A 27,076-nucleotide genomic window follows, 5' to 3' on the forward strand; every position below is an offset into this window, starting at 1 on the left:
GAGTTTTATTACAAAGTTTTACTTTTGGCAATTTATGTTTTCAATTTAATTTTTGAACAGTTTCTACAGTCATATGGTTCAAACATAAAAAAATGTGAAAAGGTCTATAATGAAAAGTTGTCCCCTTACCCTGTGTACCTCATTTGTTATTTCTCCTTTGCCCTGCTCCGAAAGACACCAGTCTTTTTAGTTTTTTGTTCATTCTTCCCGAGAATTTTTATTCATATGTAAGCCAATATCATTTATTTATAAAGCATTTAAAACTGCCAAATTATATTTTTATAACAGAAGAATATGTTTTAATACTTTTGATGTGGAAGCATTAGAACTTGGATAGATTTTAAGCAATTTTAATTTTTGTTATGTTAAGGATGAACTGGCAAAAAAAGACTATGAACAAAAGATTTTTGATCAGAAGAATCAATGGACCAAGAAAGCTCAGAATGTGAGTAAAGATATTAAAACCAATAAGCAAAGCAAAACAATAAATAATTCTGTAATTCCAAGAAAACATTGTCAAAAACAAAAAGAGGAGCACTTTAGAAATCCACCTATGAGGAGCACGCCTGCTTCAAGTTTACAGAAAGAGAGAAAAGAGGTAAGATCCTACTCGGGTTTTGTGGCATAAATGTTGCATTAAAAGTAATTATTTCCTTTACAATATAAATAGAAGAATATGAAAATGTTTTAAAAATATGAAAGACTATACAAACGTAAACTAATTTAAAACTATTTATATTTAGGGCTTTGGCTATCCATAATGTGGAAATCACTGCATAAAATACATAATTACTTCCTTCTGAGATTTCACAATTAGAATCACAGTAGTTTAGTTATAGCAGGTATATCTAGAGATCATCTAGTCCAAAAATTAGTGGTTCATGGCATTAAAAGTGAACTTTCATCTTTATGTGTATATATGTATGTTTTTTGTTCATTTATTTTCAGTTTAACAAATGCATGTTTAGTGCCTAGTGATTGTGAAGCATAGTACTAGGTGTCATGGAGGGAATGTTTTGGCTGCTCTAACTAGACCGTAACTTTCTGAATACCAAATACGGATTTGGGGGCAGATTAATTAAGCATCTAATTCAATGGTTAGCACTTAGATGCTCAATAAATGCTACCTTTCTGTGTGGCATTTAGGTATGATTAAAGATAGGATCAGAAATGTAGAAAATCACTTAAAGACTTGATTTATGTTATATCATTGTACTTGAATGTAATGTATAAAATGTATTTAAACCTTACTGTTTGGTGCTGAAAATATTCCTAGTAGTGTGAGAACCTTCATGTTTCTTAGGTAGATGATTTTTATATTTAATTTTCATGCTTTTGAAAACTATATCCAGAATTCAAGAACCATTTAAAATAAAGGACTTTCAGCCATGATCATTTTGTTATAGTACTTAAGCTGGAAAAAGGGGGGTTTAGAAAAATGAGATGAGTGTTTGATGACTATTTTGTTAGTGAGTTCAATAACTTTGTATACTTAGGGTTTTTTGAAAACAACCACAGCGATGCAAAATGAAGATTATATGTTACAAATTTATGGAAAACCAGTTTATCAGTGCCATCGCAGCACTCTTAAAAAAGGACCATATCTCAGATTTAATTCTCCATCTCCCAAGTCCAAACCACAGAGACCAAAAGTAATAGAACGAGTTAAAGGTAAGAAGCCTCATTTTTTGTAGTAAACCTGATTTTTTATGGTATCAGTTTAATATGTAAAGTTTAGTTTTTGCTTTTTATTTATTATAAGTATAGTTCAAATTATATAATGTTTAGGGGTAGGGAAACAATCCCAAAAGAGTAGGAAATAATAGATAGACCTGATTCAAGGTACAAGGTAGGAATAAGTGGGAAAAAATATAGGATTAGATGGTATCTTCAGACAAAGTGTGATAAAATTTGCATTTATGAGATGAGCTGTGAACAATTTAAATTATATTTAGGGAAAGTAGACATTTCCTTCAAGAGCTTGGTTCATCATGTTCTTTATGAACAGAAAGATCAACCATATGCTGTGTATTATAAAAATGCTCATGGGCACTTTCGCAATTTTGTTTGTTCTCAAAGAGCCATAGGTAGCAAAGGTGAAAACAGCTTTTGGTTATTTTGTACACAACTAAAAATATCTTCACTTATCACTGTATGTTTTACTCACAGTTATTATATCACTGGTATATTTCAATATAACTTTTAGATATATATTGAGTCTGTTACATTGTGAAGTTGCTCAACTTGTACTTTAACAGTAAGTAAGCCACTTTGCCAATATGTGGTAACTAGTAAATACCAACTCAGTTTTCTTTCTTATCCTTTCTAGAAGTTGGAGCTGTGGCAGGTGCTTTAGTTTTATTTTTATTTTATTTCTAAGAGTTAGGTGATTGTACAAGCAAGTCAGTTTATCTAGAAAGCCCACTGATGTTATTATAGTATAGCATATAACTTATAGATGATATTTACCCCAATGTTTCTTCTTGTTTATTGGAACTTTTCTATTAAATTATATTTGGGGTTTTGAAAGTCTTTGCAAAAATTAACTTGAGATTTTAAAATACTTTCAAATCTAAAAATAACTTTATTAAGCAACCCTTTTAATGGTGATTGAGAGTCTGTGGACACATGCATCCTTGGACTTCAGTACCTGTTGTTTCCTGTTCCTGAAGAGCTGTTCCCTTAGATGCTGGTATGGCTCACTCTCTCCATTCTTTCAGTCTCTGCTCTGGGATATGAGCTCCTCAGAGAGGGTTACCCAGACCATCCTGGCCAAAAAAATTATCTCCTGTCCCTTTATATCCCTTTGCCCTGCCTTATTGTTCTTGATAGCACTTTTGACTGTCTGATGTTTTTTGTTTACTGATTGTTTTTCTTGTTAGACTGTAAGCTCTGTGAATACAGTTGGTTTATTCAGTGCTTTATTCCCTGTGTCTGCAGTGAATAAAACACATTTTAAATGCTTGGAAAAGACATCTTCAATAAACTCTCAAGAAAAATGTTTTTTTAATAGAATGAATACTAGAGAACAGGATGAAAATATATAGATGGTGGTACTAAAATTTTCTTCCTGGAATCATGAAATTTTATTTCAGAGTCTTGATTTGTAAAACTACTCATGTATTAAAAGTAGAAATGAAGTAATGTGAGGAATTTATTTAGAAAATAGTTGTTTTTTTTTATACTTTTACTTTTCTCATATTCCATTTATCTTCTCCAAAGAGACAGATAACCAAGTTTCTAATCCTTTAAGAATTGAGAATTTAATGTCTATACAGATTTACTTTATAGAAATAGAAAAAAATGTATAATGATATTAACACCTGTAAGGTTTTTGAAAAAATTGATTTGAGAGAGAGAGAAAGAAACATTAATGTGAGAGAGAAACATCGATCAGTTGCCTCTCCTATGTGCCCCAATTGGGGATCAAACCCACAACCTGGGCATGTGCCCTGACCACCTTTTTGTATATAGAATGACACTCAAACCAACTGAGTCACACTGGCTAGGGCTGTCTGTAAGGTTTTAATAGAATTTGATTATCTGTAAATAATTTCAAAGGATGAAAGCTGATAATTCAAAATTATGTCATGAGTAAGGTCTAATAAAAGAATGAAAAAAATCCAATTCCAAAAATGATCATTAACTTTTTATACCTATAGGAAAAAATTCTAATGAGTAAAAATAATATGGTCAGAATATTCTTCCAAATCTTTATTCAACACTTGTTCCTGGTCCTTGTATCTATTTTGTCATAGTAGTTGTGTAAGCGACTTATATTCGGGGGTTGAGAAACCATGGTCTGCAGGTCAACTGCCTGTTTTTTTAAGTAAAGTTTTATTGGAACATAAATATGCTCTATTTATGTATTGTCTATGACTGCTTTCATGCTACAGTGCTGCACTTGAGACTTCATTGCCCATGAGACTAAAACATTTACTATCTGGTCATTTAATAAAAAGTTTGCCAATGCCTGGTTTATATGTTACTTTTTTTGGTGGCACACTGTAACCCTATATAGACTGAGATCTTTCCATGAAGAAGAGTTATACATTTCTAGATGGCTGGATAGTAGATATTCAAGTGATATTTTATTTTTATTATTATTTTAATATTTATTTTTTATTTATTTTTTTAATCCTCACCTGAGGACATTTTTCAATATTTTGTTCAGATAGAGTGGGAGGGAGAGAGAGAGAGAGAAACATCGACGTGAAAGGGACACATCGAGTGGCTGCCACCCGCACAACCCAAGCAGGGCCGGGGACAAACGGCAACCGAGGTACACGCCCTTAGCGGGAACCGAACCCGGGTCTCTCTGGACCGCAGGCTGACGCTCTAACTGCTGAGCCAAACCGGCTAGGGCTATTTTTATCATTATTATTATTTTTTTATCCTCACCCAAGGATATTTTTCCATTTTTTGTTCAGATAGAGTGGGAGGGAGAGAGAAAGAAGGAGAAACATCGACATGAAAGGGACACATCGAGTGGTTGCCACCCGCATGACCCAACCAGGGCCGGGGACAAACTTCAACCGAGGTACGTGCCCTTAGCAGGAACTGAACCCAGGTCTCTCTGGACCACAGGCCGATGCTCTAACCGCTCAGCCAAACCAGCCAGGGCGCAAGCGATATTTTAAAATATCTGTCATTGATGATTATTACAGGCACTAAAGTAAAGTCAATAAGAACACAAACTGACTTTTATGCAACGAAACCCAAGAAGATAGAATCTAAACTGCAACATTCCGTTGCTACGCTGCCTCCTGGTGATCAGCAGTATTTGTTCAGCCCAAGCAGAGAAATGCCTGCTGTTTCAGGCACACTGGAAGGTCATCTAATTCCTATGGCAGTTCTTTTAGGTAAGATCTAACAAAATTTATTGGTAAATTTAAAATTCATATTAGCAGTAGAAGAAGTTATAGAATGGCGCTGACATGATGGTCACCTACCTTTTATGCGGTTTATATTTGTCGGAAGGACCTCAGAATGTCTCTGAAATGATGAGTTCCTGCTTACAGGAAACATTCTTTTGGTATTTATAATACAATGCTGTAGAGGAAATGAAAATTTTAAAATGTTTAAATATTGACATTCATAAAATTAAAGAGTTCAAGAATTTTGACTTGTCTAATATCATCATGTTAGGGGAAGTGCTTTAAAGTACCTTTTTTATGTACCTTTGAACTAGGCTGTGATAAGTAAAATTGTGTAGTGGTGTAGTCTAAGCCAAAATTGGTTATTTACTTATTTGAGGTCTCTCAGGCTCATCATTGTAAAGATTGATTACATCATTTTTGCTCTCAGTAGTTAGCTATTTTTTTCTTTCAGTGTCATTGCTATTCTTTCTTAATTTTGATGGATGATATAAAGTGTAGGAGTGGAAAGGAGGGAGTCAGTGGGGAACAAAGGGGGACATCTGTAATACTTTCAACAATAATAAATAAATAAATATGAATATTTCTCAACATGAGAGAATTTTCTGTTTTTGATATTATGGATTAATGGCATGTCCACTTGGTGGCTAATGTCTGTTTAAACATACCTTCTACTAGTATAATAGCTAATACTTAAAAAGTTTTTAGAACTTTTGGACAAGATGGCAGTGTAGGTAAACACGGTATCGTGTCCTCCCACAACCACGTCAAAGTTACAGCTAAACTACAGAACAACCATCATTCAAAACCGCCTGAAATCAAGCTGAATGGAAGTCCTACAACTACGGAATTAAAGAAGCAGCCACATCGAGACTGGTAGGAGGGGCGGAGGCAGAGGGGCTGTTCCCACACCCACGTGTGGCGGATAAAAATCAGGAGGTCACCTCAGCTGGAAAGGTCCTCCCTGAGTACTGATGGGTCCCCGTCCCACATCAGGTGCCCCGCTCAGGGTTCAGTGCCAGGAAGAGAATCCCCATAACTTCTGGCTGGAAAAAACAGCGGGAACTGAGGCTCAGGGAGGCTGAGGCGGCTGGAGCCCTAGGCAGCTCCTTAAAGGGCCTGTGCACGGACTTATCGGACTCCCTCCCTCTAAGCTTAGAGGGGAGACAGCTCAAGGGGCACCAGAGAGATACAGGGAAGAACCGAGCTGTTTGGCATTGGAGCAAGGGCTGGAGAGGAGGCTTTCTCCGGGACAAACGTGCTGTCTAAAAGGCCTTTGTTCTTTTAGTGAGCCCTTCCCTGGGGTGCCAGACAGCTGCCATATCTGGGACTCCAGCAACCTGGATCACACTGGTTGCCCTGCCCTGGTGATTCCCTGAGGCCCTGCCCCACGCAACTTTCAAACCCACCCAAGCTGTTGCCAGTTGCTTTACCATAGGATTGGCCTGTCTTGGATTCTGCTTCAGGTTTTCCTAAATTCTTTCAAATAAGCAGCATCTGGTCTCAGATAGCCCCATACCTCTCGTTAAGTAATACACAGAAACAAACACAGGGAGGCAGCCAAAATAAGGAGACAGAGAAACAGGTCCCAAATGAAAGAACAGAACAATACCTCAGGAAAAGAACTAAGTGAAATGGAGATAAGCAACCTAACAGATGTTGAGTTCAAAATACTGCTTATAAGGATGCTCAGTGAACTTAGTGAGAACCTCAGTGAACTTAGTGAGGGCCTCAAGAGCATAAAAAAGGACCAGTCAGAAATGAGGATGCACAGTCAGAAATGAAGGAGGCACTAACTGAAATAAAGAATAATTTACACAGATTCAGTAGTAGAGTAGGTAAAGCCAAGAAGCAAACCATCAATTTGGAATATAAGGAAGCAAAAAACACCCATCAGAACAGCAAAAAGAAAAAAGAATCCAAATAAATGAGGATGGTGTAAGGAGCCTCTGGGACAACTTCAAGCGTGCCAATATTCGCATCTTGGGAGTGCTAGAAGGAGAAGAGAGAGAACAAGAAATTGAAAACCTATTTGAAATAATAATGACAGAAAACTTCCCTAACTTGGTGAAGGAAATAGACATACGAGTCCAGGAAGCACAGAGAGTTCCAAACAAGATGAACCCCAAGAGACCCACACCAAGACACATCATCATCAAAATGCAAAAGGTTCAAGACAAAGAGAGAATCTTAAAAGCAGCAAGAGAAAAGCATTTAGTTACCTACAAGGGAGTTCCCATTAGACTGTCAGCTGATTTCTCAAAAGAAACTTTTCAGGCCAGAAGGGAGTAGCAAGAAATATTCAGAGTGATGAAAAGCAAGAACCTATAACCAAGATTACTCTATCCTGCAAAGCGGTCATTTAGAATCGATGGCCATATAAAGAGTTTCCCAGATAAGAAAAAGTTAAAGGAGTTCATCACCACCAAACCATTATTGTATGAAATGATGAAGGGTCTTTTGATAAAAAATATGAACAAACAAAATGGCAATGAATACATATCTATCGACAATTGAATCTACAAACAAAATGAACAGGCAGAACAGAAACATTCTCAAAGATACAGAGAACATTTTGTTGGTTGCCAGATGGGAGGGGCTTGGGGGAATGAGAAAAAGGTGAAGTGATTAAAAAATACAAATTCGTTGCTAGACTGTAAACCTCAAAGGGAAAGGGGTTAGAGGGTGGGTGGGTGGGAAGAAATAAACCAAAGAACTTATATGCATAACCAATGGACACAGACAATAGTGTGGGAAAGGGTGGGAGTGGGCAGGGAGTAGGGAGGAGGTGGTTAATGGGGGAAAAATGAGAAACATCTATAATACCTTCAAGAATAAAGATTAAAAAAAAAAAAAAAAGAAAAGAAAAAAAAGTTTTTACTGTGTTCCAAGTACAGATCTAAGCACTTTACATATATTAACTTATTTAATCCACTCTATAAAACACACAGTAATGTACCAGTTTTATAGATGAAGAATCGAAGGCACAGAGGAGTTCAGTAATTTGTCAAAGGTTACATACATTGAGTGGAGCCAAGATTCAAATCCAGGTGGTTTGGCTTTATTTAGAGTCTGTGTTTTTAATGAGTGCTCTGTGCCATAACAAGTAGAACTTTTGAACTGAAAGCTAACATGTTTTGGACAGCTATGATAATCATCAAATACTTGGCCTACATGCTGTTTATTAGTGGTCAAATATTAGTATTTTGTTGTTGGTTTTATTTCTGTCCATTGTTGCTCTATGAAGATTTGAGAATAAAAGTAATGCAATAAATTAACTTTTTTTTTTAATTAAAAATTTTTTCTTTCCTTTTTATTGATTTTAGAGAGAGGGGAGAGAGAGATAGAAACATCAGTGGGAGAGAACATCAACCGGCCACCTCCCGCACGCTCCCCACTGAGGATCTGGCCCACAACCCGGCCATGTGTCCTGACTGGGAATTGAACCGGGGACATCTTGGTGAAAATAATGCAATAAATGAAATATACTTTATTCTTGGCTTTGGCACTTACAAACAGTATGACCTTTGGCAAATTATATTTCTAAACCTCTGTTTCCTCCCCAGTAAAATGCAGATTATATTAATACCTTGTAGGTTTATTTTGAAGGTTAAATTAGGTAGTGCATGTGAAGTGTTTAGTACACATTAGTACCAAGTAAGTGTAAAGGATGACACAGTTTGTTGGCAATGGTGATGCTAGAGGGAAAAGTTGATTGCATATGGTGCTTTTCTTTCATAGGTGAATTCAGCCATAAAGGTCTAGGTTGTGTATTAGAATTTTTTCTTTATTTCTGAAATGGTTGACTCATTTTCTCCCCCAAACTTTTTAGGACAAACCCAAAGTAATAGTGATTCCATGCCACCTGCTGGAGTAATTGTAAACAAGCCGCACCCTGTAACAGTGACTACTTCTATTCCTCCATCAACTCGAAAAACAGGAACTGGAATAAAGAAACCAAACATAGCAGTTGTAGAAATGAAGTCAGAAAAAAAGGATCCTCCTCAGCTTACTGTACAGGTATGCCAAGGCGCATAAACAGAAGTGTTTTAGAAAAAATAAAATCTGCCCGGCTGGTCTGGCTCAGTGGTTGAGTGTCAGCCATGCACCAAGAGGTCGCTGGTTTGATTCCCAGTCAGAGCCCATGCCCTGTTATAGGCCTAATCACCAGTGGGGGGCATGCAGGAGGCAGCCAGTCTGTTCTATCTTATCGATGTTTCTCTCTCTCTCCCTCTCCTTTCCTCTCTCTAAAATCAATAAAGAAAAAAATGTTTTTTAAATCTGCCCTGGCTGGTTTGGTTCAGCTGTTAGAGCATCAGTTCTCAGACCAAAGGGTCAAGGATTCAGTTCCCTCTTAAGGGCATGTACCTGAGTTGCTGGTTCAGTCTCAGCCCCAGTTGGGGTTGTGCAGGCGGCAACCAAAAGATGTGTCTCTCTCACATTGATGTTTCTCTCTCTCTCCCTCCATCCCTTCCACTCTAAAAGGGAAAAATATCCTCAGGTGAGGATTAAGCAAATAAAATAAAATCTTTGGCTTAACTTTAGTACTTAAAATCTATAATATTTCTTCATAAAAACTTTGCTTTCTTCATGGGTCTTTTGTTCTTTAAAACTATGGTTTTAATGTAATGTCTCTATCCTTGCTTTTCATGCTTTAAGCTACCTTTTCTAAGCCAAAGACTCATATCCAGGTGGCTTGATGATATTCTAAAGGGAACAGTTGAATAAAATATAACTAATTTGAAAAATACAGTGTTTGTGACTTATATAACTAATATTTCAATCTTTATACAGGCATATATACAAAGACTTGAATGGAGAAAGGACTTAATGTGTGAAGATTAAATATTCAAGTAGTCAGTTCTTCCTTATATGTATAAATTAAGTGCAATTGTAATGAAAAAAACATTGCTTTTAACTTGAACTTTAGGATCATTTTGATATTTGAAGGAACAAAGGGTTTAGAAAAGTTAAAGTGTTATAGTACTGGTCCTGTATAAAAAAGTATTTCAGAAATTGTGTTGGTTATTTAAAACAATGTAATATGTGTTGAATAAATCAGTGGGAAATAGGATTCTTTTTTTGTTTGTTTGTTTTATCCTCACCTGAGGACATTTTTCCATTTTTTGTTCAGATAGAGTGGGAGGGAGAGAGAGAAACATTGACGTGAAAGGGACACATCAAGTGGTTGCCACCCGCATGACCCAACCAGGGCCGGGGACAAACTGCAACTGAGGTACATGTTCCTAGCGGGAACCGAACCCAGGTCTCTCTGCACCGCAGGCTGATGCTCTAACCACTGTGCAACCAGCTAGGGCGGGAAATAGGATTCTTGTGAATGAAATCATGTATGTTACAATTGGTTAACAATGCGGAAAATAGGTCAGTTTTAGACTCTAAAACTCCTACTGTATATAGCAAATGAATTCCAAGCAGGCAATAGGCCATTGTGTAACTACAAAATATAAAAATATAGAAGAATTAGAAGATAATTGTATGGAATCTTTATCAAAGCAGAAGCTAAGTCTGAATATGAGACAAGAAAACTTAGATAGGATATCAAAATAGATTTGAATCTGTAAAATCTAAAACTTAAATATGTAAAAAGTTCCTAAATAAAAAGGACAACCACATAAAGTAAGAACGTATGAAAGGAATATGCTAGAAATGATTAATTTAAAAATATAAAACCTCCATAAATTAATAAGAACATAGATGCAAATCCAGAAATATTCAAAGAACATGAATGTCTCTAAAGAAGAAAGACATTATATGTTTATAAATAAGGAAAATGAGTAATTTAAATCTTGCTAGTTCTCCAGATAATACAATAATAAAATAATATACTTCCACTTAAAAACTGTTATTGCCAAAACAATGATCTAATTTGGTTGAAGGTTGGATAAAACTTTTAATTGATGATATTTTTTGATCATGTAAATAGAGCTCATTTGGATAACATTTTGGCAGTAATTATCAAGAATCTTAAATATTCGTGCACTGTGGTTCCAGAATTTAATTTAGTATCTGCCTATCTAATATAATTAAAAATTTAAGGAAATAAACCCTATATATATATATATATGAAGAAGTTTTTTGTAGTGATTTAAACATATAATAGTGGAAATATTAGGAATATCCTAAATGTTTACCAACAGAAAAATGATTATATAATTAAGGCATGTATATTTGTTGAAATATTATACAGTCATTTAAAGTGTAATTATGGAACCACATCAAAATTACAACTAAACTACAACACAACCATCATTCAGAACCACCTGACATCAAGCTGAATGGAAGTCCTACAACTATGAAATTAAAGAAGCAGCTACATTGAGTCTGGTAGAAAGGGCGGAGGCAAGGACAGGCTGGTCCCACACCCATATGTGGTGGATAAAAATCAGGAGGATAGCCCTGGCTGGTTTTGCTCAGTGGTTAGAGCATCAGCCCATGGACCAGAGAGACCTGGGTTCAGTTCCTGTTAAGGGCACGTACCTTGATTGGGGACTTGTGGTTTGTCCCCGGCCCAGGTTGGGGTCGTGTGGATGGCAACCCCATGATGTGTCTCTCTCACATTGATGTTTCTCTCTCTTCCTCACTCTCTCCCTCCCGCTCTGAGGATAAATGCAAAAATATCCTTGGGTGAGGATAAAAAAAAAAAATCAGGAGGATACCTCAGCTGGGAAGGTTCTCCTTGAGGAGTGAGGGGTCCTCGTCCCACACCAGGTGCCCAGCTCAGGGTTCCTAATGCCAGGAAGAGAAGTCCCTATAACTTCTGTCTGGAAAAACCAGCGGGAACTGAGACTGAGGGAGGCTGAGGCTGCTGGAGCCCCAGGCAGTTCTTAAAGGTCCTTTGCACGGACTTACTTGGACTTGCTTCCTCTAAGCTTGGAGGGGATGCAGCTTGAGAGGCACCAGAGACATACAGGGAAGAACTGAGCTGTTTGGCCTTGGGATGAGGGCTGGAGAGGTGGCTTTCTCCTGTACAGATGTGCTTGTGGAGGCTAATGTTCCTTTGGTGAGCCCTTCCCTGGGGTGACACATGGCTGCCATATCTGGGACTCCAGCAACCTGGCTCACACTGTTTGCCCCGCCCTGGTGATTCCAAGCTCCCGCCATACCCAACTTTCAGGCCCCCAACCTGTATCCAAAGGCTTTACTGTAGTATTGGTCTGTCTTGGATCCTGCTTCAGGGTCTCCTAAATTCTCTCAAATAAGTACCATCTGGTCTCAGCGAGCCCTCTACCTCTCATCAAGTGGCCCCAGGCCTGGCATTAGAAGCAACCAGCCTAGGTTCACAACTTGGTGTTTTCTCCAAGCCCAGCTCAAGAAGCAGCCATCTGCAGATCACTTTGTAGCTTATGACGGGTAGCCCCAGCTAGAACACTGGCAGTGGCTGACCTTGCCCTAGAGCCAGCACCCCCAGTGGACAGCTTCCGACCAGATCGAAGCAGCACCACCCAACCACCTCCACAAGTGACACACTCAATGAGCGGACTCAGTGGGTACCAGAGTCCTGATGAAGTAAGTCTTGCTCTGTGTGTTTGGCCCCTACACAGCTGATCCTCCAAGGTAGTCAGGGGTCAGTGGGCAGTGGGCACAACCAGCCCTTGCAGCTGATAAGCCTGAGTAAATTCCTCCTGTTGATGTGCCAACAACAATCAAGACTCAATTACAACAGAATGGTATACAGTCCATACTAGGGGTGCACCTCGAGGGTCCAGCTGGGGTGATCAGGAAGGCTTTGCCAATAGATCCTACAGGACACCCACAGTAATAGGCCGCCCCATGAAGCCTAAGAGACATAGCAACTCTACCTAATACATAGAAACAATCACAGGGAGGCAGCCAAAATGAGGAGACAAAGAAACATGTCTCAAATGAAAGAAAAGAACAAAACTACAGAAAAAGAATTGAACAAAATGGAGATAAGCAATAAATCAGATGCAGAGTTCAAAACACAGGTTATTAAGTTTGCTCAAGGAACTTGGTGAGACATTCAAAGAACTTATGGAGACCTTCAAGGAACTTCAGGAGACCTCCAGGGAACTTAGTGAGAACATAAACAACATCAAAAAGGACCAGACAAAAATGAAGGAGGCACTAACTGAAATAAAGAATAATTAGTAGAGTAGGTAAAGCCAAGAAGCAAACCATTGATTTGCAATATAAGGAAACAAAAAACACCCAGTCAGAACAGCAAAGAGAAAAAAGAATTTTTAAAAAATGAGAATAGTGTAAGGAGCCTCTGGGACAACTTCAAGCGTGCCAATATTCGCATCATAGGGGTGCCAGAAGAAGAGAGAGAACAAGAAATTGAAAACCTATTTGAAACAATAATGACAGAAAACTTCCCTACCTTGGTGAAGGACATACAAGTCTAGGAAGCACAGAGAGTCCCAAACAATAGGAACCCAAGAGGTCCACCAAGACACATCATCATCAAAATGCCAAAGTTTAAATACAAAGAGAGAATCTTAAAAGTAGCAAGAGAAAAGCAGCTCCCATAGACTGTCAGCTGATTTCTCAAAAGAAACTTTGCAGGCCAGAAAGGAGTGGCAAGAGATATTCAAGGTGATGAGAAGCAATGACCTACAACCAAGATTACTCTGTCCTGCAAAGCTATCATTTAGAATCGATGGTCATATAAAGAGTTTCCCAGACGAGAAAAAGCTAAAGGAGTTCATCACCACTAAACCAGTCTTATATGAAATGTTGAAGGGTCTCCTTCAAGGAGAAGAAGAACAAAAATATGAACAATAAAATGGCAATTAATACATATCTATCAACAATTGAAACTACAAACAAAATGAGCAAGCAGAACAGAAACAGATTCATAGACACAGAGAACTTTTTGTTGTTTCCCAGATGGGCGGCGGCTGGGTGGATGGGTGAAAAGGATGAAGGAATTAAGAAGTACAAATTGGTTGTTAGACTGATGAACCTCAAAAGGATGCGGGGAGGGAGGGTGGAATGACATAAACCAAAGAACTTCTGTCCATATATGCCAATGGACACCGACAGTAGTGTGGGGAAGGCTGGAGATGGGCAGGATTGGGGAGGAGAGGGGGTCAATGGGGGAAAAAAGGGGGGAAACATCTGTCATACATTCAGCAGTAAAGATAAGTTAAAAAATGTAATTATGAAGTCTATATGGAAGTATGATAAGATTATGATCTAATTATGTTGAAAAATCAGGAAGGAAATTATTTTATATTTTAGCTATGTGTAAGTGAATAGTAAAAAGATAAAGGAAATAATGAAAATGCAGTTTTCTTAAGATAGTAGGATTTTGTGTATTCCCCCTTATTTTCTTTTTTTTTAATTCAGATAGAGTGGGAGGGAGAGAGAGAGAGAGAGAGAGAGAGAGAGAGAGAGAGAGAGAGAGAGACATCGACGTGAAAGAGACACATCGAGTGGCTGCCACCCGCACAACCAACCAGGGCCAGGGACAAACTGCAACCGAGGTACATGCCCTTAGCGGGAACCGAACCTGGGTCTCTCTGGACCGCAGGCTGATGCTTTAACTGCTGAGCCAAACCAGCCAGGGCTCCCCCTTATTTTCTAACTTTTGTAAATTATCTTTTTTTTTTTTTTTTTTTATTCTCACCTGAGGACATTTTTGCATTTAATCTTCAGATACAGTGGGAGGGTGAGAGGGAGGAAGAGACAGAGAGAAACATCGACATGAGAGAGACACATCGAGTGGTTTCCACCCACACAACCTGAACTGGGGCTGGGGACAAACTGCAACCAAGGTACATGCCCTTAGCGGGAACCGAACCCTGGACTCTCTGGTCTGTGGGCTTACGCTCCAACCGCTGAGGCAAACTGGCCAGGGCTATAAATTATCTTTTCATAATTAAAAAATTGTTTCCCATTTACTTTGCAATAAAAAGTTAAATATATGTTATTGATATATACATGAACAAATATTTGAGTCAAAATGAACGGAAAAAGCTAGATGATGTGTTCTGTTTTAGGTATTACCCAATGTAGATATTGACAGCATTTCAAATGGCAGCATTGATGTCAGTCCATCTCTTACTAGTCCCAGTCAAGCATCTCCTCCTCCTCTGAACACCTGGATTCGGGTATTGTTTAGAAATCTACTTTATAGTTTTGAGTAATGTCTCATAGATTTAACTAATGTTTTTCCCTGCAAAGTCTGTCATCATAATTATAATTCATTTATAATAATTTAGGTTTTAAGGAGAAGATTCATAATGAATCTGAAACTTTAAGGTTCTTACATTTATAAACACTTGAAAGTGATAATCCTCAGTGTAACTTTTTGGTCACTTAATTTGTTAGACTGTCATATGTGAAGAAAGAATTTTGATCTCTTTGGAGAAGAATCTCAATCTTAAATGGGAATTAAATATAGTTTTCTGAATGTGAATTTTATAGTGATAATTAGAGTTTATGTTTTGGGATGTTACTTTGTCATTATACTATTTATTGACATAGTACACAAATATGCATTTCTTTTTAGTATTTATTTGCTACTGAGTAATGAAGTTCTAACTCTACTACACATCAAAATAGCACTGTAATTTTTCATATTTTCATCTATTGTATGCAAATTTGGTCCTCAAGGATACAGTTAAGGAGAGGAAGAAAACCAACAATTTTTCATAATCAGAAATAATAGTAAATAGAGCTGACCCCAAATGCATTTGTGCCTAATTTAATTTTTAACAGTAGTTTTTTTCACCAGAAATTTATTAAAACATATATGATTAGAAATAATAATTTCGGACTGTTTATCATTCTGCTTTCAGGAAGAGACTATTGTGGTTTTAGGTAACTGGATTACTTACAGTGAGGGTCTGGAGGCTAAATTTGTAAAATAACTATTTTATTTATCATTCTGAATTATTTAATTCTGCATATGTCTTTCTGTGAATTTGTATGTGTATACTTACATATCTACACATATGAACACTTTATCTTAACTCTAGGAGAGAAATCACAATCCTATCAGCTTGACTTAAGCTGCATTGTGGATAGAGTCCTCGACAAACTTATATTTAAATTTTTATCACTATAGAAATGAGAACCCAATGACTTTGGGAGTGTCTTGGATTTCATTTGCTAATGAAATAAATCCTGAATAGGACATTGAAATTAAAAAATAGGACAATGTATTACAAGCTTATACTATTGGTAGAAATATGATAAATAATGTATAAATTAAAAAGACCTTAAGCACAACAAAAACTTTTTGAAAATGCTTTCTTAGACTCCAGAATTAATGAAGGTGGATGAAGAAGAGATGAAGTTTCCAGGAACTGACTTTGATGAAGTAATTGATGTTATACAGGTAACATCTTAGAAACCATTTTCTACCAGTATTTTTCCATATGATAGACAAATGTGTATATTATAAATAACGTGATCAATCTAATTGAAATGCTGTTGATTAATTTAGAAGTGTTGGTTAGTTCATCTACATAAGTTCTCTACCTATACTTGTCACTCAGAAAATGTTGAACAGACATATGAATATAATAGTTTTGTTTTTATTATTACCAGGAAGAGGAAAAATGTGATGAAATTCCAGAATATTCTGAACCAATTTTGGAGTTTAATAGAAGTGTTAAAGTTGCTTCTACAAAATATAATGGTCCTCCGTTTCCACCAGTTGCTTCTGCTTTACAGCCCACTGCTGATATTCTGGATCAAGTAATTCAGAGAAAAGAAACATTGGAAAATAGTTTAATTCAGTGGTGAGTTTACAGTGATGTTGATGTTAACAGAATTGTAGTCGCAAACATTAATGGAAAGTATTGAGTTTAGGTTGAAAATCTTTCTTGTCTCCTTTCATTTATTAAATTTCTTTCCTTTGCTATAGTCACAGGAAACTTTTTTTTTCCTCACCTGAGGACATTTTTGCATTTATCTTCAGATAGAGTGGGAGAGAGAGAGAGAAACATCGATGTGAGAGAGACACATCGAGTGACTGCCACCCACACGACTCCAACCGGGGCCGGGGACAGACAGCAACCAAGGTACATGCCCTTAGTGGGAACCGAACCCAGGACTCTCTGGTCCATGGGCCAACACTCTAACCGCCAAGCCAAACCGGCCAGGGCACAGGAAACTGTTTGATGTAGTATTTAGTCTTTAACTAATTGTTGGAGGTATTATTTCTGTCCTTGAATATTTGTATTTAGACTGTCTATTATGGCAAAAGAGGCTGTTGTTAAGTAACAAAGCCTTAGAAATGTACATGTTCTTCAGTCCAGTGATTCACTTCCAGAAATCTATCCTAAGAAAATAATTACAGTTCTGCCACTAGGCCATAGATTACTTAGCAGGTATAGTGCTTATTACAGACAAGGCACTGTTTTGTTTGTTACTTACATAAACTTAGGAACTCTATTTTTTTTTTTTTAATCCTCACCCGAGGACATTTTTCCATTTCTTGTTCAGATAGAGTGGGAGGGAGAGAGAGAGAGAGAAACATCGACGTGAAAGGGACACATCAAGTGGTTGCCACCTGTACAACCCAACCAGGGCCAGGGACAAACTGCAACCGAGGCACGTGCCCTTAGCGAGAACTGAACCCGGGTCTCTCTGGACCGCAGGCCGATGCTCTAACCGCTGAGCAAAACCGGCCAGGGCGGAACTCTATTTTTTAAAAAATAAGTTTTTATTGTATTTTTTTTTTTTTTTTTGAGAGAGAGAGAAAGGGAGAAAGAGATAGAAACATCGATGTGAGAAACATTTATTGGCTGCCTCCTGAATGCCACCTACCGGGGATCAAGGCCGCAACCAGGGCATATGTGCCCTGACCGAGAATTGAACCAGGACCTCTCAGTCCATAGGAGGAAGCTCAATCCACTGAGCTACACTGGCCAGGCAATGAACTCTATTTTTATCCCTGTGAGAAACCTTAAGGAAGTTATGGAATAAACTAAACTGAATATTAATACAGTTACCAAGATTAGGTTTAGAAAAATGTTTAATGATGTTGAAGTATATTAATAAATCACTGGTGCATAAATGAAGTAGGATACTAATGATTTTTTTGTTGTTGTTAATTCTCCTCAGGATATTTTTTCCATTGATCTTTAGACAGAGTGGAAGGGAGGGAGGAAGAGAGGGAGAGGGAGGAAGGGAAGGAGAGAGGGAGACAGAGACATCGATGTGAGAGAGACATATCAATTGGTTGCCTCCCACATGTGCCCTGATCAGGGTCAGGGATGAACCTGCAACCCAGGTACGTGCCCTGGAGTGGGAAGCAAACCCGTGACCTTTCAGTGCATAGGCCTTCACCCTCAACACTGAGCCACAACAGCGAGAGCTAGATACTAATGATTAACTGTAGTTTATAAGAACTTACTTCAAAATAAATGTGCATAGGGAAAAAAATAGAAAAACATATACCAAATTGTTAACTGTGTTTGTCCTTGAATCTTGGATTATGAGTGAACCTTATCTATTTTTTAAATTTTTATACATTTTCTGAGTTTTCTACAATTATCATCTATTACTTGTATAATAATAATTTTTAATCAGTTTGTTACCTTCTGTAATGTACAGAAGTAGTCTCCTATTGCATTTCTTTTCTTTCCCCTTCTTTTTCCTAAAAATTACCTTGAAAATAAATTTTATTTCCTTTTTAAGAAGAAAACTACCTACCTGTACTACAGTCTGTTGATTTATTTCTTGAAGGGAGGGCAGTTGGATTTCTTTTCCAGCTCTGATCTTGTGTGGTTTTACATGTGTGCTTTCAGAGTAGAGAACCGAACAGTTTAGGTGCATGGTATACTGTGTAATCATAGAACTAAACCTTCTTATGAATTTATGAGGTCTGTTAAACTTTTCTGTAGACTCATCTGAAAGAATTTAATCTGATTTAATGAATTATCTCCCACATGAAGATCTGTTTCCTGTGGTTTATTTTGCTAGGAGATACATTTGATTTTTTTTCTTCTTTCAGCTTTTAGAATGACTGCTTTCACATGTAAATGTGTTTATGGTTGGAGGTTATTTTTAAGGGTGCTATTTCTAACACTTTATACATTTCAATCAAATTTAGGAATCCTTAACTTTTATCCTCTAGGGTAGAACAAGAAATAATGTCAAGAATGATCTCTGGGCTCATTCCAAACCAACAACAAGCTATAGCTAATGACAGTGTTTCAGCCAGTGAGGCAAGCGAACCATCGACTTCTGACGTCGGTAAGTGAAATGGAATCTCTCTAATTTTTTCGTTAAGAAAAGACTAAACTTTCAGGTGATTGAGGATTTACATATTCTAGAGATCAGGTATTCTTTGGCTGACAAAAGATAGGCTTTTTAAGTTTCCATATCAGTTCTCAGTTCTTCTCTGTGGTGGAGGTTAGGGAAAACTAACCTCCTTATTTCATTTCACATGATTATAACACCCTCTATTCTTCCCACCCCAAATCTCTATTATTTCCCATGGCATTTTGTATATATCTTTGTTATAGTAATTATCACATTGTATTGTGCTTGGTTTACACATCTGTCTCACTATAAATTACTGAGACTATAAATTTCTCAAAATTAAGGATGTTTTCTCCTTTAGTACTTAGTCCTTGACTAACTTTTTAAAAAAATAATATGTTTTCATTGATTTTTTTAGAGAGAGAGGAAGGGAGAGAGAGAAACATAGATGTAAGAGAGAAACATTGGTTGACCACCTCTTGTACGCCCCCCTACTGGGGATCAAGCCTACAATCCAGGCATGTGCCCTGACCAGGAATCATACTGAGACCCCTCAGTCCGTGGGGCCATGCTCAATCCACTGGGCCACAATGGCTGGGCCCTTGACTAACTCTTAATCAGAGTATAAGTAGTCAAGAATAGATAAACAAGCCTCTTTCTTTATGGAGCCCGCATCATTCATTCTCTTCTTCCTCCTTCCCTCCTCTTCCTCTTCTCTGTTCTCTTCCTCCTTCTATTTCCTTTTCCTCCTCTCCTTCTTTCCCCTCCTTCTCTACCAGCTTTTTTGAGGTACTATAATTTACTTGCCATAAAACTCACCAGTTATGAGTGTCCAGTTTTATGAGTTTTGATAAATAAACACAGCTATACATTAGCCCACATGATCATATTGAAAAGTATTTCTATCATCCCAAAAAGTTCTCCCATACACTTTGCAATGAATTCCTAACCTCCTGCCATGCCAGCCGGGCCCTAACAACTACTGATCTGCATTCTATTACTGTTTCTTTGCTTTTTCTAGAATTTCATATATATGTAATCATATAGTACACAATCTATTGTGTTTGTCTTATCATAATGCTTTGACAGTCACATTGTTGCCTGTAACAGTATTACACTGTATGGATATAACAAATTGTAATCCATTTACCAGTTGATGAACATTTGTAGTCTTTTAGTTTTTGGCTATTATAAATAAAGCTGTGATATGAATGTTTGCAACAAATCTTTTACACACATCTCTTCATTTCTCTTGGTCATATGGTAAGTAATGTTTAACTTTACAAGAAACTGCTACATGTTTCCAAAGTGGCTGTTCTATTCTGCATCCCAGTCAGCCGTTCATGAGAGTTCTAGCTGCTCCGCAACCTCAACAATGTTTGATGTTGTTAATGTTTTGAATTATTCTGCCATTCCGTAAACATGTAGAGACATCTAATTCTGGTTTTTATAGGCATTTCCTTAATGATGATGTACAATTTTTCATATGCTTATTTGCCATCTGTATATTTACTTTGAAGTATCTTTGTAAATCTTTTGCCCATTTTAAATTGGAGTTTGTGTCTTCCTTTTATTGAGTTGTAAAAGTTCTTTATTTATTCTGGATATAAGTCCTTTCTTGGATAGATGTTTTGCACACATGTTCTCCTAGTTTGTATGTTGTCTTTTTGTTTACTTAACATTATCTTTAGCAGACCAAAACATTAATTTTGATACAATTTAATTTATTAGTTTTTTTATAGCTTGTGTTGTGTGTGTGTGTGTGTGTGTGTATGTGTGTACTATTTAAAAAAACATTGCCTAACTCAAGATCATTAGGATTTTCTCCTTGAAGATGTATGCTTTTAAATTGTACATTTAGCTCTCTGGTACATTTTGAGTTAATTTTTATATATGGTGCGAAGTAAGGATCAAAATTTGTATTTTTTATATATGGATATCCAGTTCTAGCTTTATTTGTTGAAAAGATTATCTTTTCTCCCATTGAGTTGCCTTGATACTTTTGTTGAGAATCAGCTGGCTATAAACATGTGGATCTGTTTCTGGACTTGCTATCCTGTCCTATTGATGTACAAGTCTATCTTTATACCAATACCACACTTCTTGATTACTGTACATTTAAAAATAATTCTTGAAGTTGAATAAAGTTCTCCGACTTTGTTGTTGTTGTTTTTTATTATTCCAATGTATCATTACTTCTGCCTTTCCCCCCTTCTCTCCACCTACTCTTCCTTCTCCCTAGGCTATCCCTTAATTGTTCAAATCCTAGACGTGAGAGTCCATATTTACTGCTTTTACTTTCTCTTCAGTCCTTATGGATTGACTTTATGTCCTCCCCTAACAGAACAGCTGTCTCACAGCATTTAGTTGTCAAAGACCATCTGTTTCAAGTCCTTGTCCTCCTGTATGGCTCTAGATTGGGCACTGTCGACCACCTCTAGTTCTTAAAATGTTTTTCTGGTGTTGATTTTTTAGAATTTAGTTTGTTGTCCCCCCTCTTATCTTTTTAATTTATTTTTTTTTAAAAACTTATCTTTATTGTTGAATGTAGTACAGCTGTTCCTTCTTTTTCCTCTATTGACCCCCTCCTCCCTACCCTGCCCCCCTCCTGCCTTTCCCCACACTGTTGTCTGTGTCCTTTGGTTATGCATTTATGCATATAAGTTCTTTGGTTTATTTCTTCTCATCACCCCACCCCCCCTTCCCTTTGAGGTTTGTCAGTCTAACAACCAATTTGTACTTCTTAATCCCTTTACTTTTTTCACCCAGTCCCCCTACCCCCCTCACATCTGGCAACCAACAAAATGTTCTCTGTATCTATGAGAATGTTTCTATTCTGCTTGTTCATTTTGTTTGTAGATTCAATTGTCGATAGATATGTATTTATTGCCATTTTATTGCTCATGTCTTTGTTGTTGTTGTTCTTCTTCAAGAAAATCCTTCAACATTTCATATAATAATGGTTTGGTGGTGATGAACTCCTTTAGCTTTTTCTTGTCTGGGAAACTCTTTATATGTCCATCGATTCTAAATGATAGCTTTGCAGGATAGAGTAATCTTGGTTGTAGGTTCTTGCTTTTCATCACTCTGAATATTTCTTGCCACTCCCTTCTGGCCTGCAAAAGGTTTCTTTTGAGAAATCAGCTGACAGTGTTATGGGAACTCCCTTGTAGGCAACGAACTGCTTTTCTCTTGCTGCTTTTAAGATTCTCTCTGTCTTGAAACTTTTGCATTTTGATTATGATGTGTCTTGGTGTGGGCCTCTTGGGGTTCATCTTGTTTGGGACTCTCTGTGCTTTCTGGACTTGTATGTCTGTTTCCTTCACCAAGTTAGGGAAGTTTTCTGTCATTATTGTTTCAAATAGGTTTTCAATTTCTTGTTCTCTCTCTTCTCTTTCTGGCACCCCCATGATGCAAATCTTGAAGTTGTCCCAGAGGCTCCTTACACTATCCTAATTTTTTTGGATTATTTTTTTCTTTTTGCTGTTCTGATGTTTTTTGCTTCCTTATATTGCAAATCGATGGTTTGCTTCTTCGCTTTACCTACTCTACTATTGAATCTCTGTAAATTATTCTTTATTTCAGTTAGTGCCTTCTTCATTTCTGACTGGTCCTTACTTATGCTCTTGAGACCCTCACTAAGTTCACCGAAGTTCTCACTAAGTTCATTGAGCATCCTTATAAACAGTGTTTTGAACTCTGCGTCTGTTAGATTGCTTATCTCTGTTTTGTTTAATTCTTTTCCTGGAGTTTTGTTCTGTTCTTTAATTTGGGACATGCTTCTTTGTCTCCTCATTTTGGCTGCCTCCTTGTGTTTGTTTCTATGTATTAGGTAGAGCTGCTATGTCTCCTGGGCTTCCTAGGGTGGCCTATTGTAGTAAGTGTCCTGTAGGGTCCTGTTGCACAGGCACCCTGGTCTCCCAGCTGGGCACTCGAGGTGCACTTCTCGTGTGGACTTTATACCCTTCTGTTGTAATTGAGTTTTGATCGCTGGTGGCACATCATTGAGAGGGTTTTACTCAGGCTGATCAGCTGCAAGGACTGGCTGTACCCACTACCCACTGACCTCTGACTACCTTGAATGATCAGCTGTGCAGAGGCCCACCACACAAAGTTGGACTTACTTCAGCAAGGCTCTGGTACCCACTGAGTCCATTCCTTGAGTGTGTCACTTGTGGAGGTGGTTGGGTGGTGGTGCTTCAGCGTGGTCTGAAGCTGTCCACTGGGGGTGCTGACTCTGGGGCCTGGTCAGCCACTGCCTGTGTTCTGTCTGGGGCCACCTGGCATAAGCTACAAAGTGATCTGCAGATGGCTGCTTCTTGTGCTGGGCTTGGAGGTGCGCAGGCAAAGCCAAGCTGTGAACCAAGGCTGGCTGCTTCTAGTGCCAGGCCTGGGGCCACTTAACTAGAAGTATAGGACTTGCTGAGACCAGATGCTTTTTGTTTGAGAGAATTTAGGAAAATCTGAAGCAGGATCCAAGACAGGCCATTCCTATGGTAAAGCAATTGGTAACAGCTTGGGTGGGCCTGAAAGTTGGGTGGGGCTGGGTCTCAGGGAATCACCAGGGCGGGGCAAACAGTGTGAGCCAGGTTGCTAGAGTCCCAGATGTGGTGGCCCTCTGCCACCCTCATGGGAGAAGGGCTCATTAAAGGAACAAAGGCCTCTGACGTCTGTCCAGGAGAAAGCTGCCCCAATGCCAAACAACTCAGTTCTTCCCTGTATGTCTCTGTTGCCTTTCAAGCTGCCTCCCCCACTCTGGAGCTCAGAGGGAGCAAGTCCGAGTAAGTCTGTGCGTGGGCCCTTTAAGAGGAGCTGCCTGGGGCTCCAGCCGCCTCAGCCTCCCTGGGCCTCAGTTCCTGCTGGTTTTTCCAGCCAGAAGTGATGGGGATTCTATTCCTGGCACTGGAACCCTGAGCTGGGCTCCTGGTGTGGGACCAGGACCCCTCAGTCCTCAGGAAGGACCTTCCCAGCCGAGGTGTCCTCCTGGTTTTTATCCGCCACACATGGGTGTGGGACCAGCCCGACCACCTCCGCCCCTCCTACCAGTCTGGATGTGGCTGCTGCTTTAATCCCGTAGTTGTAGGACTTCCATTCAGCTTGATTTCAGGCGGCTTTGAGTGGTGGTTGTTTCGTAGTTTAGTTGTAGTTTTGATGTGGTTGTGTGAGGACGCGATACCTATGTCGCCATCTTGACTGGAAGTTTCTTTTTAATTTCTTTATGGCCTCACTTCCTTGTCTTCTTTTTCCTACTACTTGAATAAAACTTTTCCTAAGTTCTTATGCTCCTCTCTCTTTCTTTTCTGTTTTCCAGTCTTCTCTTGCCATTAATTTTCTTGTGTTGCTTATGACCCCTAAGACACCCATCGAGGCTGTAAACTCGCAGTTCTGCCTGTTGACGACTGTTCCTACTTGTTCCACCGGCATGCCGAACTTGGCGTGTCCCAGAGGTATCTCAGTTTTCTAACCAACCCTGTTCTTCCATTGCTTCTAGTTCTGTTAATAATATCACAATTTTCCAAGCACCCAGTCTCCAAAGGCTTGGTGTTAACGTTTTATTCTATTTTCTTTTCTTTGGTCTTCCTCAGCCACCATCGAGTCACAGCCTACATATATATCCTAGCTCCGTACAATTTATTGTTGCATTTGGTTAATTCTTCTCATTCAGTATTATTCAAATGCTCCCTGCACTGCTACTATCCCAGATTTTCTTTCATCATTTCATTTTTTGAAGGAAAGAGAAAAATTACCAACAGTGTTATAAGGAAATTGATGTTTTTCAGTATGAAAATCTTAAAATTTCCAAATTGGGTACTTAGGTCCTGTTCTCTTCTCTTTAAAAACACTTGAATTTGCTTTTGTTTTTCCTGTGTCTGCATAGGGCTTTTGGTCTTTCTGACAAAGATGTTCTTATTTTTGGTCATGCCCAAACAATGGATTATGGGAGTGAAAAAGGACACATATCAACATATAATGTCAAATACAAAATTGGGATTGTTACAGTATTTGCTAACTCCATAGAAAATCGCTATTAACCCTCAACAAGTGATCCCAAGACACCTGTGCCCATTTTTAGGGGGTTCTGCATATTGCTGCCATAGTTGTACTAATTAAGGGAATGCTCCTTGGAGAGGTCATATCTCCATCAAGTTGTATAGATCATTGTTTACATGTTTTCCACACAAAGCTTTAGAAATATATCCACTTTAAGTCTAATACAGTCTGTTAAGAAAGTTTTACTGAATTTTATGCACATTCATACAAGTTAATAGTACAGCTTATTTGGAAAATGAATATACCTGTGGAGCTTCTGATATCAAGCACCTACACTATAAAAGTTTGAGAACGATTAGCCTGTAATGTTAGTATGGAAACTAGAAGAAAGTAAGGTTTGTCTTCATGTTTATAAAGCAGCTACCATTTCTCTAAAGTTCCCCCACAGCCATTGTACCATTATGTTTTGGCCAAGATCTATCACAGGGTTTCCTGTGGCCTGTGCTTGGAAATGTGGCTTGTCTTCAGATAGAATATTTAATGTGGAAGAAAATCTTTTTTATCACTAAATTCTATAGTGGGGAAGAAGCCATATAAGTAAATTTTCATCTGTATGTTTTCCTTCCCTTTAGTGTTTGCTTAGAGAAAATACTCATTATTAAATTATCATCTTATTCTCTTTCATAATAAGTAGATTTTGTATTTTAATTTTTATTCCTCCTCCACCAACTTGTACACATATGTTCACATTTCAAAAATTTTAAGAATTAAAGTTGGATTGTAAGCATGTTTCTTGCACACTTATTCTGAAATTCTTTCATTTTCCAGTGGAAGGAACAAGCAGTGGTGTCCTCCAGCTTTTTGTTGATGCTGGGGTTCCTGTGAATTCAGACATGATTAGTCATTTTGTGAATGAAGCTCTTGCCGAGACCATTGATGTCATGCTGGGTGACAGAGAAGCAAAGAAGCAAGATCCTGTTGCTACAAGTGTTTCTGGGGATGTTTCAACAAGTAAAACATACTTGCAGGTAGGTATGACTCTCCTTTCATAACTGGGGTTTCTGGGAAATTTTTGCTACATTTATTAAAGAAAAGTAAAATGGACAAATTTTAAATTGGGTGTCATAAAATCATAGTTTGTGGCACTACACACTCTCTGTCTTTATATCTTATGTTTCTTTAAAAATTATTTGTAAGTTACAGATACTTTTGACACTTGTAAAAGCATCAGCAGTATCTTCTAAGAACGAGATACTCTCTTATATAACCAAATTACTGTTGTTACTGAACTGAAGGGGTTTGTTCACCTGCGTGCATCAAAGCCCAATTAAAGGCAAACAGGAGTTTGCAGCAAAGAAAGTAAAGGTTTATTTTTAAGGAAATGGCACCATGCCTGGAGTTATAGGTGAACCCATGCTCAGAGACCTAGCTCCCCAATGGCTTCAAGGGATGGGTTATATAGGGGACTAAGAGATTAGGGTCTTGGTCTCTGTTGATTGGTCAGCACTAGCGAAGGGTGTAGTTGCGGGTCCTGATGTCAGCCATGATGTTACTTTGTCTGGTTTTGCAAGGATGTGGTTGGTGGAATCCTTCTGGAGCTAAAACACAACTGAGGCCTAGATGTTATCTGTAGTTTGACTGAAATTCTGCCTTTGTGGTCAACAGATCTGAGGCTTTGTTCCTAAGATTATTTGATGCCACTGACCAGAACCTCATTGTCCTAAGGGCTTAATGCTTAAGGGAGTGGAGGTGTAAGGGAGGGAGTGTCAGGTGAGTCAGGATACTCTTAGGCTGGACAAGGCCAGTTTGAATCAAAAGGAAAGAAGGAAAAAAGGTCATATTAAAGAAATGAACTTTCTGTTCCATTACACTATTATCATACCCCCACAATCTGATATTGATATTTGATACCATGTATTGAAATTTCTCCAATTGTTCCAAAAATATCCTTTATAGTTTTGTTTTGTTTTTTAATTCAAAATACAGCTAATGATCACACATTG

At 38.1% G+C, this 27,076-nt stretch overlaps 1 protein-coding gene across 3 annotated transcripts in view; it reads left to right on the top strand.

Annotated features, from left to right (window-relative positions):
- The window catches only part of KIAA0586 (KIAA0586 ortholog), a 123,279-nt gene that overhangs the window by 28,845 nt on the left and 67,358 nt on the right, over positions 1 to 27,076 (top strand). For all 3 annotated transcript variants that reach the window (XM_036257189.1, XM_036257196.1, XM_036257203.1), the window contains exons 13-21: positions 371 to 598; positions 1,497 to 1,671; positions 4,668 to 4,862; positions 8,710 to 8,897; positions 14,864 to 14,974; positions 16,126 to 16,206; positions 16,419 to 16,612; positions 18,955 to 19,073; positions 25,902 to 26,101. In XM_036257189.1, the coding sequence (XP_036113082.1) occupies positions 371 to 598; positions 1,497 to 1,671; positions 4,668 to 4,862; positions 8,710 to 8,897; positions 14,864 to 14,974; positions 16,126 to 16,206; positions 16,419 to 16,612; positions 18,955 to 19,073; positions 25,902 to 26,101 (1,491 nt within the window). The remainder of the gene's footprint in view (positions 1 to 370; positions 599 to 1,496; positions 1,672 to 4,667; positions 4,863 to 8,709; positions 8,898 to 14,863; positions 14,975 to 16,125; positions 16,207 to 16,418; positions 16,613 to 18,954; positions 19,074 to 25,901; positions 26,102 to 27,076) is intronic.

The sequence above is a fragment of the Molossus molossus genome, unplaced genomic scaffold, assembly GCF_014108415.1.
Source record: "Molossus molossus isolate mMolMol1 unplaced genomic scaffold, mMolMol1.p scaffold_m16_p_1, whole genome shotgun sequence".
NCBI classification, from domain to species: Eukaryota; Metazoa; Chordata; class Mammalia; order Chiroptera; family Molossidae; genus Molossus; species Molossus molossus.